Here is a 19,342-nt window from a genome sequence, read left to right on the forward strand (position 1 = left end):
CCAAAAGAAGAAGGGAACGTTCCGCCCAATTCTGGACCTAAAGTGCTTAAACCAATTTCTCAGTGTCACTTCCTTCAAGATGGAGATGATAAGGTCCATCCTTCCTTTAATTCAGGAAGACCAGTATATGACCACTATAGATCTGAAGGACTCTTACCTTCATGTTCCAATCCACAGGGAACACTTTAGTTCCTAAAGTTTGCATTCCTGGACCAGCACTTCCAGTTCATTGCCCTTCCGTTTGGTCTAGCTACTGCTCCAAGAATCTTTATGAAGGTTCGGGGGGCTTTTCTAGCCGTTGCCAGAACTCAGGGTATTGCAGTAGCCCCATACTTGGACAATATTCTGGTGCAAGCAACATCCTTTCGTCTTGCAGAAGAATTCTCTGAGTCCCTTCTCAGTCTTCTTTGATCACATGGATGAAAAATAAACTTGTAAAAGAGTTATCTTATACCAAGTACCAGGGTGGAATTCCTGGGTACTATAATAGACTCCATATCCATGAGGATATTCCTAACAGACCAGAGACGTTGCAAGCTAACTTCGGCAAGTCTTGCCCTCCAGACCTCCTTGAGTCCCTCTGTGGCTCAGTGTATGGAGGTGATTGGTCTCATGTCCTGCATGGACATCATTCCTTTTTCCAGGTTCCGTCTCAGACCTTTACAACTGTGCATGCTGAGGCAGTGGAACGGCAATCATTCATATCTGTCTCAACATATTGTATTAGACAGCCGGTTGAGATAATCGCTCTCCTGGTGGCTTTGTCCAGATCATCTGTCCCGAGGGACATGCTTCTTAAGACCATCCTGGGAGATTGTGACTACGGACGCAAGTCTATATGGATGGGGAGCTGTTTGGGGTGCCAGGAAGGCACAGGGGTCCTCCCTCCCGATCAATATTTTGGAACTACGGGCAATCTTTAAGGCCTTAAAGGCTTGGCCACCTTTGTTCGTCCCAGTTTATCAGATTCCAATCAGACAATATAACCTCGGTGGCTTACATCAATCATCAGGGGGGAACTAGAAGTTCCTTGGCGATGAAGGAAGTATCTCAGATTGGTCTCTCCATCCCGAGGTGTTTGCAGAGATATGCAGCATGTGGGGTACGCCGGAGATAGATCTCATGACGTCCTGTCTCAATACCAAGCTACCCAGGTATGGGTCAAGGGATCCCCAAGCGGATCTAATAGATACACTAGCAGTGCCCTGGAGGTTCAAACTCATATATCTTTTTCTTCCATTACCGCTTCTTCCTCGAGTGGTGGCCCGCATCAAGCAGGAGCGGGTATCGGTAATCCTGATTGCTCCATCGTGGCCACGAAGGACGTGGTTCGCGGATCTAGTGGGGATGTCCTCATCTCCTCTGTAGAAGTTACCTTGTCGCAGAGACCTGCTGATACAAAGTCCATTTGTTCATCAAAATCTAGATTCTCTGAGGCTGACTGCGTGGAGATTGAACGCTTAGTCTTAGCCAAGAGAGGTTTCTCTGAGAGTGTCATTAATACTCTTATTCAAGCTTGTAAACCTGTTACTCGGCGTATCTACCACAAGGTGTGGAGGACCTACTTATTCTGGTGTGAAGAGCGTGTTTTTTCCTGGCACAGAGTTAAGGTGGCCAGGATCTTATCTTTTCTCCAGGATGGGCTGGAGAAGGGCCTTTCTGCTAGTTCCCTGAGGGAACAGATTTCGGCCCTGTCGGTTTTATTGCACAAGAGACTGACTGAGCTTCCAGACGTGCAGTCCTTTGTTAAGGCTCTGATTAGGATCAGACCTGTGTTTAGATCTGGGGCTCCTCCTTGGAGCCTAAAGCTTGTTCTTCGGGTTTTTCAACAGGTTCCATTGGAGCCTCTGGATTCCATTGACATTAAATTGTTATCTTGGAAGGTTCTCTTTTTATTGGCTATTGCCTCTGCGTGCAAAGTTTCTGAGGTCTCTGATTTGCAATGTGAGCCCCCTTATCTGATTTTTCATGCAGATAAGACAGTTTTACATACTAATTTAGGTTTTCTTCCTAAGGTTGTGTCAGATCGCAACATCAATCATGAGAGTGTGGTTCCTTTCTTGTGTCCTAATCCTTCATCGAAGGAATGCTTATTTCACAATTTGGATGTGGTTCATGCCTTGAAGTTCTATCTTCAGGCTATTAAGGAGTTTAGACAATCTTCAACTTTGCTGTCTATTCGGGGAAGCGTAAGGGGCAGAAGGGCTACTTCAACGTCCCTATCTTTTTGGTTAAGGAGTGTCATCTGCTTAGCTTATGAGACAGCAGGACATCATCCTGAGAGGATAACGGCTCATTCCAATAGAGCAGTGGCTTCCTCTTGGGCCATTAAGAATGAGGCCTCTATGGATCAGATTTGTAATGCGGCTACCTGGTCCTCCTTACATACTATTTCCAAATTTTACAAGTTTGATGTTTTTGCTTTAGCTGAAGCAGCTTTCGGAAGAAAGGATTTGCAGGCTTGTGGTGCCCTCAGAATAGGGTCCGTCTCTTCCTTTTTGTTCCCTCCCGTTATTCATTCAGTGTCCTCTGGAGCTTCGGTATAGTTTTCCCAACAGTAAGGAATGAAGCCGTGGACTCTCCCTATCTTAGGAAGGAAAACATAATTTATGCTTTCAAGATAAATTCCTTTCCTTCCGGATAGGAAGAGTCCACGGCCCCTCGCACGTTTTTTATTGTCTATGGATGGTCCCCTATTATTTATTTTATTCTTCTGGCACGATTTATAACCTAATGTTTCTCCTACTTTTGCTTGTTCCCTTGGCAGAATGACTGGGGTAATGAGGAAGTGTTAGGGATATTTAAGCCTTTGGCTGGGGTGTCTTTACCTCCTCCTGAGGTCCAGATGTTGTATTTCCCAACAGTAAGGAATGAAGCCGTGGACTCTCCCTATCCGTAAGGAAAGGAATTTATCTGGTAAGCATAAATTATATTTCTCCAACATAGGTGTGTCCGGTCCACGGCGTCATCCTTACTTGTGGGATATTCTCTTCCCCAACAGGAAATGGCAAAGAGCCCAGCAAAGCTGGTCACATGATCCCTCCTAGGCTCCGCCTACCCCAGTCATTCTCTTTGCCGTTGTACAGGCAACATCTCCACGGAGATGGCTTAGAGTTTTTTAGTGTTTAACTGTAGTTTTTATTATTCAATCAAGAGTTTGTTATTTTAAAATAGTGCTGGTATGTACTATTTACTCAGAAACAGAAAAGAGATGAAGATTTCTGTTTGTATGAGGAAAATGATTTTAGCACCGTAACTAAAATCCATGGCTGTTCCACACAGGACTGTTGAGTGCAATTAACTTCAGTTGGGGGAACAGTGTGCAGTCTCTTACTGCTTGAGGTATGACACATTCTAACAAGACGATGTAATGCTGGAAGCTGTCATTTTCCCTATGGGATCCGGTAAGCCATGTTTATTAAGATAGTAAATAAGGGCTTCACAAGGGCTTATTAAGACTGTAGACTTTTTCTGGGCTAAATCGATTCATTATTAACACATATTTAGCCTTGAGGAATCATTTATTCTGGGTATTTTGATATGATTATATCGGCAGGCACTGTTTTTGACACCTTATTCTTTAGGGGCTTTCCCTAATCATAGTCAGAGCCTCATTTTCGCGCCGGTATGGCGCACTTGTTTTTGAGGACAGCATGGCATGCAGCTGCATGTGTGTGGAGCTCTGATACATAGAAAAGTCTTTCTGAAGGCATCATTTGGTATCGTATTCCCCTTTGGGCTTGGTTGGGTCTCAGCAAAGCAGATTCCAGGGACTGTAAAGGGGTTAAATATAAAAACGGCTCCGGTTCCGTTATTTTAAGGGTTAAAGCTTCCAAATTTGGTGTGCAATACTTTTAAGGCTTTAAGACACTGTGGTGAAATTTTGGTGAATTTTGAACAATTCCTTCATACTTTTTCGCAATTGCAGTAATAAAGTGTGTTTAGTTTAAAATTTAAAGTGACAGTAACGGTTTTATTTTAAAACGTTTTTTGTGCTTTGTTATCAAGTTTATGCCTGTTTAACATGTCTGAACTACCAGATAGATTGTGTTCTGACTGTGGGGAAACCAAGGTTCCTTCTCATTTAACTATATGTATTTTATGTCATAAAATTTTTTTAGTAAAAATGATGCCCAAGATGATTCCTCAAGTGAGGGGAGTAAGCATGGTACTGCATCATCCCCTCCTTCGTCTACACCAGTCTTGCCCATACAGGAGGCCCCTAGTACATCTAGTGCGCCAATACTCCTTACTATGCAACATTTAACGGCTGTAATGGATAATTCTATCAAAAACATTTTAGCCAATATGCCCACTTATCAGTGAAAGCGCGACTGCTCTGTTTTAGAAAATTCTGTAGAGCATGAGAACGCTGATGATATGGTTTCTGAAGGGCCCCTACACCAGTCTGAGGGGGCCAGGGAGGTTTTGTCTGAGGGAGAAATTTCAGATTCAGGAAACATTTCTCAACAAGCTGAACCTGATGTGATTACTTTTAAATTTAAGTTGGAACATCTCCGCGCTCTGCTTAAGGAGGTGTTATCCAATTTGGATGATTGTGATTATCTGGTCATTCCAGAACCACTATGTAAAATGGAAAAGTTCTTAGAGGCCCCGGGGCCCCCCGAAGCTTTTCCTATATCCAAGCGGGTGGCGTACATTGTTAGTAAAGAATGGGACAGGCCCGGTATACCTTTAGTACCTCCCCCCATATTTATAAAATTGTTTTCCTATAGTCGACCCCAGAAAGGACTGATGGCAGACAGTCCCCAAGGTCGAGGGGGCGGTTTCTACTCTACACAAGCGCGCCACTATACCCATAGAAGATAGTTGTGCTTTCCAAGATCCTATGGATAAAAAATTAGAAGGTCTGCTAAAGATGTTTGTTCAGCAAGGTTCCCTTCTACAACCAATTGCATGCATTGTCCCTGTCTCTGCAGCCGCGTGTTTCTAGTTTGATGAGCTAGGAAAGGCGATTATTAGTAATTCTTCTTCTTATGAGGAGATTATGGACAAGAATTCGTGCTCTTAAATTGGCTATTTCTTTCACCCTAGACGCCACCTTGCAATTGGCTAGGTTAGCGGCGAAAAAATTCTGGGTTTGCTATTGTGGCGCAGAGCGCTTTGGTTAAAATCTTGGGCAGCGGATGCGTCTTCCAAGAACAAATTGCTTGACATTCCTTTCAAGGGGAAAACACTCTTTGGCCCTGACTTGAAAGAGATTATCTCTGATATCACTGGGGGCAAGGGCCACGCCCTTCCTCAGGATAGGTCTTTTCAAGACCAAAAATAAACCTAAGTTTCGTCCCTTTCGCAGAAACGGATCAGCCCCAAGGGCTACGTCCTCTAAGCAGGAAGGTAATACTTCTCAAGCCAATCCAGCCTGGAGACCTATGCAAGGCTGGAACAAAGGAAAGCAGGCCAGGAAACCTGCCACTGCTACCAAGACAGCATGAAATGCGGGCCCCCGATCCGGGACCGGATCTGGTGGGGGGCAGACTCTCTCTCTTCGCTCAGGCTGGGGCAAGAGATGTTCTGGATCCTTGGGCGCTAGAAATAGTCTCCCAAGGTTATTCTCTGGAGTTCAAGGGGCTTCCTCCAAGGGGGAGGTTCCACAGGTCTCAGTTGTCTTCAGACCACATAAGAAGACAGGCATTCTTACATTGGGTAGAAGACCTGCTAAAAATGGGAGTGATTCATCCTGTTCCATTAGGAGAACTAGGGATGGGGTTCTACTCCAATCTGTTCATAGTTCCCAAAAAAGAGGGAACGTTCAGACCAATCTTAGATCTCAAGATCTTGAACAAGTTTCTCAAGGTTCCATCGTTCAAGATGGAAACCATTCGAACACTTCTTCCTTCCATCCAGGAAGGTCAATTCATGACCAAGGTGGATTTCAAGGATGCGTATCTACATATTCCTATCCACAAGGAACATCATCGGTTCCTAAGGTTTGAATTCCTGGACAAGCATTTCCAGTTCGTGGCGTTTTCTTTCGGATTAGCCACTGCTCCTAGGATTTTCTCATAGGTACTAGGGTCCCTTCTGGCGGTGCTAAGACCAAGGGGCATTGCTGTAGTACCTTACTTGGACGACATTCTGATTCGAGCGTCGTCCCTTCCTAAGTAAAGGCTCACACGGACATTGTCCTGGCCTTTCTCAGATCTCACGGATGGAAAGTGAACGTGGAAAAGAGTTCTCTATCTCCGTCAACGAGGGTTCCCTTCTTGGGAACTATAATAGACTCCTTAGAAATGAGGATTTTTCTGACAGAAGCCAGAAAAACAAAACTTCTAGACTCTTGTCGGATACTTCATTCCGTTCCTCTTCCTTCCATAGCGCAGTGCATGGAAGTGATAGGTTTGATGGTAGCGGCAATGGACATAGTTCCTTTTGTGCGCATTCATCTAAGACCATTACAACTGTTCATGCTCAGTCAGTGGAATGGGGACTATTCAGACTTGTCTCCGAAGATACAAGTAAATCAGAGGACCAGAGACTCATTCCGTTGGTGGCTGTCCCTGGACAACCTGTCACAAGGGATGACCTTCCGCAGACCAGAGTGGGTCATTGTCACGACCGACGCCAGTCTGATGGGCTGGGGCGCGGTCTGGGGATCCCTGAAAGCTCAGGGTCTTTGGTCTCGGGTAGAATCTCTTCTACCGATAAATATTCTGGAGCTGAGAGCGATATTCAATGCTCTCAAAGCTTGGCCTCAGCTAGCGAGGGCCAAGTTCATACATCAACCATCAGGGGGGAACAAGGAGTTCCCTAGCGATGGAAGAAGTGACCAAAATCATTCTATGGGCGGAGTCTCACTCCTGCCACCTGTCTGCTATCCACATCCCAGGAGTGGAAAATTGGGAAGCGGATTTTCTGAGTCGTCAGACATTGCATCCGGGGGAGTGGGAACTCCATCCGGAAATCTTTGCCCAAGTCACTCAACCGTGGGGCATTCCAGACATGGATCTGATGGCCTCTCGTCAGAACTTCAGAGTTCCTTACTACGGGTACAGATCCAGGGATCCCAAGGCGGCTCTAGTGGATGCACTAGTAGCACCTTGGACCTTCAAACTAGCTTATGTGTTCCCGCCGTTTCCTCTCATCCCCAGGCTGGTAGCCAGGATCAATCAGGAGAGGGCGTCGGTGATTTTGATAGCTCCTGCGTGGCCACGCAGGACTTGGTATGCAGATCTGGTGAATATGTCATCGGCTCCACCATGGAAGCTACCTTTGAGACGAGACCTTCTTGTTCTAGGTCCGTTCGACCCACTCCAGCTGACTGCTTGGAGATTGAACGCTTGATCTTATCAAAGCGAGGGTTCTCAGATTCTGTTATTAATACTCTTGTTCAGGCCTGAAAGCCTGTAACCAGAAAAATTACCACATAATTTGGTATATCTGTTGGTGTGAATCTGCAGGATTCCCTTGGGACAAGGTTAAGATTCCTAAGAGTCTATCCTTCCTTCGAGAAGGATTGGAAAAAGGATTATCTGCAAGTTCCTTGATGGGACAGATTTCTGCCTTGTCTGTGTTACTTCACAAAAAGCTGGCAGCTGTGCCAGATGTTCTAGCCTTTGTTCAGGCTCTGGTTAGAATCAAGCCTGTTTACAAAATTTTGACTCCTCCTTGGAGTCTCAACCTAGTTCTTTCAGTTCTTCAGGGGGTTCCGTTTGAACCCTTACATTCCGTTGATATTAAGTTATTATCTTGGAAAGTTTTGTTTTTGGTTGCAATTTCTTCTGCTAGAAGAGTTTCAGAATTATCTGCTCTGCAGTGTTCTTCTCCTTATCTGGTGTTCCATGCAGATAAGGTGGTTTTGCGTACTAAACCTGGTTTTCTTCCAAAAGTTGTTTCTAACAAAAACATTAACCAGGAGATAGTTGTGCCTTCTTTGTGTCCTAATCCAGTTTCAAAGAAGGAACGTTTGTTGCACAACTTGGATGTAGTTCGTGCTCTCAAATTTTACTTAGCAGCTACTAAGGATTTCAGACAAACTTTGTCTTTGTTTGTTGTTTATTCTGGTAAACGGAGAGGTCAAAAAGCAACTTCTTCCTCTCTCTCCTTCTGGATTAAAAGCATTATCCGATTGGCTTATGAGACTGCCGGACGGCAGCCTCCTGAAAGAATCACAGCTCACTCCACTAGGGCTGTGGCTTCCACATGGGCCTTCAAGAACGAGGCTTCTGTTGATCAGATATGTAAGGCAGCGACTTGGTCTTCACTGCACACTTTTTCTAAATTTTACAAATTTGATACTTTTGCTTCTTCTGAGGCTATTTTTGGGAGAAAGGTTTTGCAAGCCGTGGTGCCTTCCATTTAGGTGACCTGATTTGCTCCCTCCCTTCATCCGTGTCCTAAAGCTTTGGTATTGGTTCCCACAAGTAAGGATGACGCCGTGGACCGGACACACCTATGTTGGAGAAAACAGAATTTATGTTTACCTGATAAATTACTTTCTCCAACGGTGTGTCCGGTCCACGGCCCGCCCTGGTTTTTTTAATCAGGTCTGATAATTTATTTTCTTTAACTACAGTCACCACGGTAACATATGGTTTCTCCTATGCAAATATTCCTCCTTAACGTCGGTCGAATGACTGGGGTAGGCGGAGCCTAGGAGGGATCATGTGACCAGCTTTGCTGGGCTCTTTGCCATTTCCTGTTGGGGAAGAGAATATCCCACAAGTAAGGATGACGCCGTGGACCGGACACACCGTTGGAGAAAGTAATTTATCAGGTAAACATAAATTCTGTTTTTTCTCCTCACTGGTTCAATGTTTTTTTAAATGAGGGTCCTGTAACAAATAGAAAAACACTCAGATAAAGGTACATTAAAGAGAAAATAGGATAAACATTACATTTTAATCATTCAGATATAGTGTGCAATTGTAAACAATTTTTCAATGTACGTCTATTATCAGATTTGATTCATTTGAATCATTTGATTTTTTTGTTAAAGGGTAAACCTAGGTATGCCCATAGGAGCACAGGAGAAGTGCATGTATCTTTAGTACTCTATGGCAAGAGTGTTTACAACACTGTATAATTTGCTACAAACATTGTTCCTATAGAGTGCTAAAGACACACGCATCCTCCTATGCTCCCTTGAGCCTTCCTAGGTTTACCTTTCTACAAAGGATACCAAGAGAATTATGCAAATTTGATGATATAAGTAAAAGTTGTTTAAATTGTGTGATTTATCTGAAATCTTGACTTTAATGTCATTTTTTAAAAAGTTAAAAATGATAGACACAGTGACATAGCTAAAGCAAATATTAGACTGAGAATAATATGCAGATGTCTTTTAAAAATTATTAGCTGTTTAAATATTGCAGAAATAAATGTAACGTTTTAGTTTTTGTAAATAATACTGGTGCTGCTATGTTGTAACCTAGGTTTCTCTTATTTAAAAAAACAAACTAACAAAACTCTTATCTCCTCTGCTGAGGCCAGCTATAGATAGATATAAATGAGTTTATTGGCTTGCTGAAACAATGGCTCTACAAAATGTAAGTCTTGGACTTTGAAGACTGCCGCCTAGATTACAAGTTTTGCGTTAGAGGCTGTGCGGTGCTAACGAGCAGTTTATGCTCACAGCTCACTTGCAGACAGCGCTGGTATTACGGGTTTTTAAAAACCCGGTGTTAGCCACAAAAAAGTGAGCGAAGAGCAAAATTTAGCTCCACATCTCACCTCAATACCAGCGCTGCTTACGTTAGCGGTGAGCTGGTAAAACGTGCTCATGCACGGTTTCCCCATAGGTATCAATGGGGGAGAGCCGGCTGAAAAAAAACTTAACACCTGCAAAAAAGCAGCGTAAAGCTCCTAACGCAGCCCCATTGATTCCTATGGGGAAATACATTTTATTTCTACACCTAACACCCTAACATGAACCCTGAATATAAACACCCCTAATCTTACACTTATTAACCCCTAATCTGCCGTCCCCGACATAGCAGACACCTGCATTATATTATTAACCCCTAATCTGCTGCTCCGGACACCGCCGCCACCTACATTATACTGATTAACCCCTAATCTGCCGCCCCAAACATCGCCGACACCTACATTTTATTTATTAACCCCTAATCTGCCGCCCCCTATGTCGCCGCAACCTACCTACATTTATTAACCCCTAATCTGCCGCCCCCAATGTCGCCGCCACTATAATAAAGTTATTAACCCCTAAACCTAAGTCTAACCCTAACACCCCCTAACTTAAATATAATTTAAATAAATGTTAATAAATATTCTTATCATTAACTAAATTATTCCTATTTAAAACTAAATACTTACCTATAAAATAAACCCTAAGCTAGCTACAATATAACTAATAGTTACATTGTATCTATTTTAGAGTTTATTTTACAGGCAACTTTTTATTTATTTTAACTAGGTACAATAGTTATTAAATAGTTATTAACTATTTAATAACTACCTAGTTAAAATAAAGACAAATTTACCTGTAAAATAAAACTTAACCTAAGTTACAATTACACCTAACACTACACTATAATTAAATTAATTACCTAAATTAAATACAATTAATTACAATAATAATTATTAATTAATAATAATTAAATAAAATTATCTAAAATATGAACCCCTCCCCCACTAAATTACAGAAAATAATAAACAAATTAGAAGATTTTTAAGATAATTACACCTACTCTAATCCCCCTAACAAAATAAAAAGCCCCCCAAAATAAAAAAGCCATACCCTACACTAAATTACAAATAACCCTTAAAAGGGCCTTTTGCGGGGCATTTCCCCAAAGTAATCAGCTCTTTTACCTATAAAAAAAAAGTACACATACACCCCCAACATTAAAACCCACCACCCACACAACCAACCCTACTCTAAAACCCACCCAATCCGCCCTTAAAAAAAACCTTACATTGACCCCTTGAAGATCACCCTACCTTGAGAAGTCTTCACCCAACCGTGCAGAAGTCCTCAACGAATCCGGCAGAAGTGGTCCTCCAGACGGGCAGAAGTCTTCATCAACCGGGCAGAAGTGGTCCTCCAGACGGGCAGAAGTCTTCATCCAGATGGCATCCTCTATCTTCATCCATCCGGCGCGGAGCGGGTCCATCTTCAAGACATCCGACGTGGAGCATCCACTTCATCCGACGGCTGACAACTGAATGAAGGTTCCTTTAAATGACATCATCCAAGATGGCGTCCCTTCAATTCCGATTGGCTGATAGAATTCTATCAGCCAATCGAAATTAAAGTAGAAAAAATCCTATTGGCTGATGCAATCAGGCAATAGGATTGAACTGGCATTCTATTGGCTGATTGGAACAGCCAATAGAATGCCAGCTCAATCCTTTTGGTTGATTGGATCAGCGAATAGGATTGAACTTCAATCCTATTGGCTAATTGCATCAGCCAATAGGATTTTTTTTACCTTAATTCCGATTGGCTGATAAAATTCTATCAGCCAATCGGAATTGAAGGGACGCCATCTTGGATGACGTAATTTAAAGGAACCTTCATTCAGACGTCGGCCGTCGGATGAAGAGGATGCTCCACGTCGGATGTCTTGAAGATGGACCAGCTCTGCAATGGATTGATGAAGATAGAAGATGCCGTCTGGATGAAGACTTCTGCCCGTCTGGAGGACCACTTCTGCCCGGTTGGATGAAGACTTCTGCACCGTCTGGAGGACCACTTCTGCCGGATTTGTTGAGGACTTCTGCCCGGTTGGGTGAAGACTTCTCAAGGTAGGCTGATCTTCAAGGGGTTAGTGTTAGGTTTTTTTTTAAGGGGGGACTGGGTGGGTTTTAGAGTAGGGTTGGTTGTGTGGGTGGTGGGTTTTAATGTTGGGGGGTATGTGTATTTTTTTTTACAGGTAAAAGAGCTGATTACTTTGGGGCAATGCCCCGCAAAAGGCGCTTTTAAGGACTATTTGTAATTTAGTGTAGGGTAGGGCTTTTTTTTTATTTTGGGGGGCTTTTTTATTTTGTTAGGGGGATTAGAGTAGGTGTAATTAGTTTAAAAATCTTGTAATTTCTTTATTATTTTTTGTAATTTAGTGGGGTTTTTTCCGTACTTTAGATAATTTTATTTAATTGTAATTAATTGTATTTAATTTAGGTAATTAATTTAATTATAGTGTAGTATTAGGTGTAATTGTAACTTAGGTTAGGTTTTATTTTACAGGTAAATTTGTCTTTATTTCAACTAGGTAGTTATTAAATAGTTAATAACTATTTAATAACTATTGTACCTAGTTAAAATAAATACAAAGTTGCCTGTAAAATAAAAATAAACCCTAAGCTAGCTACAATGCAACTATTAGTTATATTGTAGCTAGCTTATGGTTTATTTTATAGGTAAGTATTTAGTTTTAAATAGGAATAATTTAGTTCATTGTAGTAATTTTATTTAGATTTATTGTAATTATATTTAAGTTAGGGGGTGTTAGGGTTAGACTTAGGTTTATGGGTTAATAACTTTATTATAGTGGCGGCGACGTTGGGGGCGGCAGATTAGGGGTTAATAAATGTAGGTAGGTGTCGGCAATGTTAGGGATGGAAGATTAGGGGTTAATAATATTTAACTAGTGTTTGCGATGCGGGAGTGCGGCGATTTAGGGGTTACTATGTTTATTATAGTGGCAGCGATGTTCGGTTCGGCAGATTAGGGGTTAAAAATTTTATTTTAGTTTTTGCGATGTGGGAGGGCCTCGGTTTAGGGATTAATAGGTAGTTTATGGGTGTTAGTGTACTTTTTAGCACTTTAGTTAAGAGTTTTATGCTACAGCGTTGTAGTGTAAAACTCTTAACTACTGACTTTTAAATGCGGTACCAGGCATTTGACAGGAGAGGGTGTACCGCTCACTTTTTGTCAGACTCGTAATACCGGCGCTATGCAAGTCCCATTGGAAATATAGGATTTGCAATTGACGTAAGTGGATTTGCGGTATTTCGAGTCTGGCCAAAAAAGTGAGCGGTACACCTGTACCTGCAGGACTCGTAATACCAGCGGGCGTTAAAAAGCAGCGTTTGGACCTCTTAACACTGCTTTTTAACCCTAACGCACAACTCTAGGGCTGCATTTTTTAACTATACTATTTTTTTGCATTTCAGATTTGATTAGAAGTATTTTTTGCAATATAGTTCAATTTGCAAACGTGTTTCTAGTATAATTGCTGCTTTAGTGATAACTTGTACTGTGCAGGCAACCTGAGAATCATACAGTTGTTTGTTGTGTACATTGACTAATTCGCCAGCCAGATGGGAAGTGTAAATGCATGAGGCATACTGACGTATGCTCAGTGGAAATTATCACAAAAGGATTGACAACTGTATGTATGTGTAAAGACATATATGCAACTCCACAGCTGTGTCCTTTTACTCCATTGTGAAATAACTAGCATGGTGTTTAGAAATGATTAATAGATTCAAAAAATCTAGCACTTACTGGATCTTTATTAATAAGTGCAATTTATTGCAAACAGTGTGTATGAATCAATATAGACAGATGTTACCATTTTAACCAATCTGTGCATTTCATTTTTTAAACTTGATTTGTGTCCATTTAAATAACTTTCTTTGCATGTTGACATCATTATTTGCAAGCTATTTGAAATGTATTTTTCTCAGGGAAAATGAACAAATATGTTTATATCAAGGAGGTTCAACATATCTACAGATGTTCAAGTTAAACTACTTTAATGCACTTTGCAGACAATTACCCTGCTGTATAAACCTCAAAAAAAATCTCTTAAGTACAGTCCTTGCTTTCTCTTTTCACAAATGAACACTCTTTTTGTTTGTTTCCTTCACAATGAATAAAACCTTCTTTAAAGTATACATTTTTTTTCTTGTGTGGTTGTGACCAAAATTATAGAGACTTCTCCATCTTGGAAACAGATCTGGTGTCTCTCTTTTCTCTCTTGTATTTTTCTTTAACCCCTCCTGTAAATATTGCAGCGACCTTTAATTAAAGAGAACCCTTTTAATCCCCAGGTCTTCAAGTTTCAATTAAATGGTGCCACATAAGTGTGAGGTCTTTATGGAATTTCTAATATAGGCTTAATAATTAATAAGCACTGGTAATTGTACCAGCCTTTAGTAGTAATGACAGACTGTAATACAGACCGCAAATATGTTTCAGGAAACCTGGATATGATAAACTAAAAGCAAGCAACCAATAAACACCTACTGTACTGTTTTGTGTTTGTTGGAAGCTTTAACATTTGAAATATATTTGTGTTTCCCCAAAAATATTTTGTTATGCTTCAATGCCATGCACAATATGTAAAGTTTAGTATATACTAGCAGTATTTTTTGCTGGTTTTGTTTTTGCACAGCTTAAACAACAGTGTTGATCTTGAATGTATTGCATTGTATATAATATCTAACCATCCAAATTTCCAAACTACTTTAGCTCCAACTCCTGCATAACACTTTGTGAATTATACCTCACTTGTGTTCTAAGAAGTACAGCTTCCGGAGCTACCAAAGACTAGTCATATGGTGACATATATGCTGAATAATAAAGCTTTTTCTGCAAGTCACATGCTTAATTTATCAGAGAAATGGAAGTGCATTCTCCTGCACATATGTATGGGCAGGATCAGTATTTCTGACACTTGATACCCCTCTGTAATATCCTGTACAATGAAGTGGGGTGGAATATTATTGTTATTTATTTAATCTGCCTTTAAAGTGTAAGCTCTTTGTTCCTGACTCAGTAATATTTTTAAATTTATATGCCATTATACAGTGTTGATGTGTATTATGCATGCTGTTATGTTATACAATAGAAATATAGTATAGATAATAAACATTCTGTTTCACAGGAATCATTAAAATTGGGCGTTGGAACCCATTGCCTATCAGTTATGTGACAGATGCTCCAGATGTGACAGTGGCTGACATGTTACAAGATGTCTACCATGTGGTGACATTGAAGATCCAGTTGCAGAGGTGGGCTAAACATACATATTTATCCAAAACCATGGGTTGTAATAATGGGGCTTTTTCAGCATGCAAATTAAAATATTTTTGAATTATTGATAAAATGTTTATTTCTTTTACAAGATATGATGAGTCCACGGATTTCATCCTTACTTATGGGATTACGCCTCCTGGTCAGCAGGAGGAGGCAAAGAGCACCACAGCAGAGCTGTATATATAGCTCATCCCTTCCCTCCCACTCCAGTCATTCTCTTTGCCTGTGTTAGTGATAGGAAGAGGTAAAATGAGGTGTTAGCTTAGATTCTTCAATCAAGAAGTTTTTTTATTTTAAAATGGTGCCAGTGAGTACTATTTTTCTCAGGGAGAAATCGTCAGTCAATAACTTCCCAAGAGGAGTGGAGACATCTTATTTTCTACCCTGATGTTGATGATCTTAGCAAACATTATCTAAGATCCTGCTGGTTCCCACAGAGCAGTTGAAGGTAGTGTAAAGAAACATCTTCAGTGTGGAGAACCGTGTCATGCTACAAGCAGCATTGAGGTATGTTCAGTCATTTGTTTCTGGGGAGACTAGATACATCAGAAAAGACTGACATTATTCCCTAAAACTGGGGAGGGGTAATCAGTATGCACTATATAAATGGAAATGGTGTACCTGGAATTCCCTTTCTCCAACATAGGTGTGTCCGGTCCACGGCGTCATCCTTACTTGTGGGATATTCTCTTCCCCAACAGGAAATGGCAAAGAGCCCAGCAAAGCTGGTCACATGATCCCTCCTAGGCTCCGCCTACCCCAGTCATTCTCTTTGCCGTTGTACAGGCAACATCTCCACGGAGATGGCTTAGAGTTTTTTAGTGTTTAACTGTAGTTTTTATTATTCAATCAAGAGTTTGTTATTTTGAAATAGTGCTGGTATGTACTATTTACTCAGAAACAGAAAAGAGATGAAGATTTCTGTTTGTATGAGGAAAATGATTTTAGCAACCGTCACTAAAATCCATGGCTGTTCCACACAGGACTGTTGAGAGCAATTAACTTCAGTTGGGGGAACAGTGAGCAGTCTCTTGCTGCTTGAGGTATGACACATTCTAACAAGACGATGTAATGCTGGAAGCTGTCATTTTCCCTATGGGATCCGGTAAGCCATGTTTATTACGATCGTAAATAAGGGCTTCAAAAAGGGCTTATTAAGACTGTAGACTTTTTCTGGGCTAAATCGATTCATTATTAACACATATTTAGCCTTGAGGAATCATTTTATCTGGGTATTTTGATATAATCATATCGGCAGGCACTGTTTTAGACACCTTATTCTTTAGGGGCTTTCCCAAAGCATAGGCAGAGCCTCATTTTCGCGCCGGTGTTGCGCACTTGTTTTTGAGAGGCATGGCATGCAGTCGCATGTGAGAGGAGCTCTGATACTTAGAAAAGACTTTCTGAAGGCGTCATTTGGTATCGTATTCCCCTTGGGGCTTGGTTGGGTCTCAGCAAAGCAGATACCAGGGACTGTAAAGGGGTTAAAGTTCAAAACGGCTCCGGTTCCGTTATTTTAAGGGTTAAAGCTTCCAAATTTGGTGTGCAATACTTTTAAGGCTTTAAGACACTGTGGTGAAAATTTGGTGAATTTTGAACAATTCCTTCATGTTTTTTCGCAATTGCAGTAATAAAGTGTGTTCAGTTTAAAATTTAAAGTGACAGTAACGGTTTTATTTTAAAACGTTTTTTGTACTTTGTTATCAAGTTTATGCCTGTTTAACATGTCTGAACTACCAGATAGACTGTGTTCTGAATGTGGGGAAGCCAGAATTCCTATTCATTTAAATAAATGTGATTTATGTGACAATGACAATGATGCCCAAGATGATTCCTCAAGTGAGGGGAGTAAGCATGGTACTGCATCATTCCCTCCTTCGTCTACACGAGTCTTGCCCACTCAGGAGGCCCCTAGTACATCTAGCGCGCCAATACTCCTTACTATGCAACAATTAACGGCTGTAATGGATAATTCTGTCAAAAACATTTTAGCCAAAATGAACACTTATCAGCGTAAGCGCGACTGCTCTGTTTTAGATACTGAAGAGCATGACGACGCTGATAATAATATTTCTGAAGGGCCCCTAACCCAGTCTGATGGGGCCAGGGAGGTTTTGTCTGAGGGAGAAATTACTGATTCAGGGAACATTTCTCAACAAGCTGAACCTGATGTGATTGCATTTAAATTTAAGTTGGAACATCTCCGCATTCTGCTTAAGGAGGTATTATCCACTCTGGATGATTGTGACAAGTTGGTCATCCCAGAGAAACTATGTAAAATGGACAAGTTCCTAGAGGTGCCGGGGCTCCCAGAAGCTTTTCCTATACCCAAGCGGGTGGCGGACATTGTTAATAAAGAATGGGAAAGGCCCGGTATTCCTTTCGTCCCTCCCCCCATATTTAAAAAATTGTTTCCTATGGTCGACCCCAGAAAGGACTTATGGCAGACAGTCCCCAAGGTCGAGGGAGCGGTTTCCACTTTAAACAAACGCACCACTATACCCATAGAGGATAGTTGTGCTTTCAAAGATCCTATGGATAAAAAATTAGAAGGTTTGCTTAAAAAGATGTTTGTTCAGCAGGGTTACCTTCTACAACCAATTTCATGCATTGTCCCTGTCGCTACAGCCGCATGTTTCTGGTTCGATGAGCTGATAAAGGCGGTCGATAGTGATTCTCCTCCTTATGAGGAGATTATGGACAGAATCAATGCTCTCAAATTGGCTAATTCTTTCACCCTAGACGCCACTTTGCAATTGGCTAGGTTAGCGGCTAAGAATTCTGGGTTTGCTATTGTGGCGCGCAGAGCGCTTTGGTTGAAATCTTGGTCGGCTGATGCGTCTTCCAAGAACAAGCTACTTAACATTCCTTTCAAGGGGAAAACGCTGTTTGGCCCTGACTTGAAAGAGATTATCTCTGATATCACTGGGGGTAAGGGCCACGCCCTTCCTCAGGATCGGCCTTTCAAGGCAAAAAATAAACCTAATTTTCGTCCCTTTCGTAGAAACGGACCAGCCCAAAGTGCTACGTCCTCTAAGCAAGAGGGTAATACTTCTCAAGCCAAGCCAGCTTGGAGACCAATGCAAGGCTGGAACAAGGGAAAGCAGGCCAAGAAACCTGCCACTGCTACCAAGACAGCATGAAATGTTGGCCCCCGATCCGGGACCGGATCTGGTGGGGGGCAGACTCTCTCTCTTCGCTCAGGCTTGGGCAAGAGATGTTCTGGATCCTTGGGCGCTAGAAATAGTCTCCCAAGGTTATCTTCTGGAATTCAAGGGACTTCCCCCAAGGGGGAGGTTCCACAGGTCTCAGTTGTCTTCAGACCACATAAAAAGACAGGCATTCTTACATTGTGTAGAAGACCTGTTAAAAATGGGAGTGATTCATCCTGTTCCATTAAGAGAACAAGGGATGGGGTTCTACTCCAATCTGTTTATAGTTCCCAAAAAAGAGGGAACGTTCAGACCAATCTTAGATCTCAAGATTTTAAACAAGTTTCTCAAGGTTCCATCGTTCAAGATGGAAACCATTCGAACTATTCTTCCTTCCATCCAGGAAGGTCAATTCATGACCACGGTGGATTTAAAGGATGCGTATCTACATATTCCTATCCACAAGGAACATCATCGGTTCCTGAGGTTCGCATTCCTGGACAAACATTACCAGTTCGTGGCGCTTCCTTTCGGATTAGCCACTGCTCCAAGGATTTTCACAAAGGTACTAGGGTCCCTTCTAGCTGTGCTAAGACCAAGGGGCATTGCTGTAGTTCCTTACTTGGACGACATTCTGATTCAAGCGTCGTCCCTTCCTCAAGCAAAGGCTCACACGGACATTGTCCTGGCCTTTCTCAGATCTCACGGATGGAAAGTGAACGTGGAAAAGAGTTCTCTATCTCCGTCAACAAGGGTTCCCTTCTTGGGAACAATAATAGACTCCTTTGAAATGAGGATTTTTCTGACAGAGGCCAGAAACACAAAACTTCTAGACTCTTGTCGGATACTTCATTCCGTTCCTCTTCCTTCCATAGCTCAGTGCATGGAAGTGATCGGGTTGATGGTAGCGGCAATGGACATAGTTCCTTTTGCACGCATTCATCTAAGACCATTACAACTGTGCATGCTCAGTCAGTGGAATGGGGACTATACAGACTTGTCTCCGAAGATACAAGTAAATCAGAGGACCAGAGACTCACTCCGTTGGTGGCTGTCCCTGGACAACCTGTCACGAGGGATGACATTCCGCAGACCAGAGTGGGTCATTGTCACGACCGACGCCAGTCTGATGGGCTGGGGCGCGGTCTGGGGATCCCTGAAAGCTCAGGGTCTTTGGTCTCGGGAAGAATCTCTTCTACCGATAAATATTCTGGAACTGAGA

At 41.9% G+C, this 19,342-nt stretch overlaps 1 protein-coding gene across 2 annotated transcripts in view; it reads left to right on the forward strand.

Moving 5' to 3' along the window:
• The window catches only part of SATB2 (SATB homeobox 2), a 443,446-nt gene that overhangs the window by 134,948 nt on the left and 289,156 nt on the right, over window positions 1-19,342 (forward strand). For both annotated transcript variants that reach the window (XM_053698738.1, XM_053698737.1), the window contains exon 4: window positions 14,817-14,943. In XM_053698738.1, coding sequence (XP_053554713.1) covers window positions 14,817-14,943 — 127 coding nt within the window. The remainder of the gene's footprint in view (window positions 1-14,816; window positions 14,944-19,342) is intronic.

The sequence above is a fragment of the Bombina bombina genome, chromosome 1 (assembly GCF_027579735.1).
Source record: "Bombina bombina isolate aBomBom1 chromosome 1, aBomBom1.pri, whole genome shotgun sequence".
In the NCBI taxonomy this organism is placed as follows: Eukaryota; Metazoa; Chordata; class Amphibia; order Anura; family Bombinatoridae; genus Bombina; species Bombina bombina.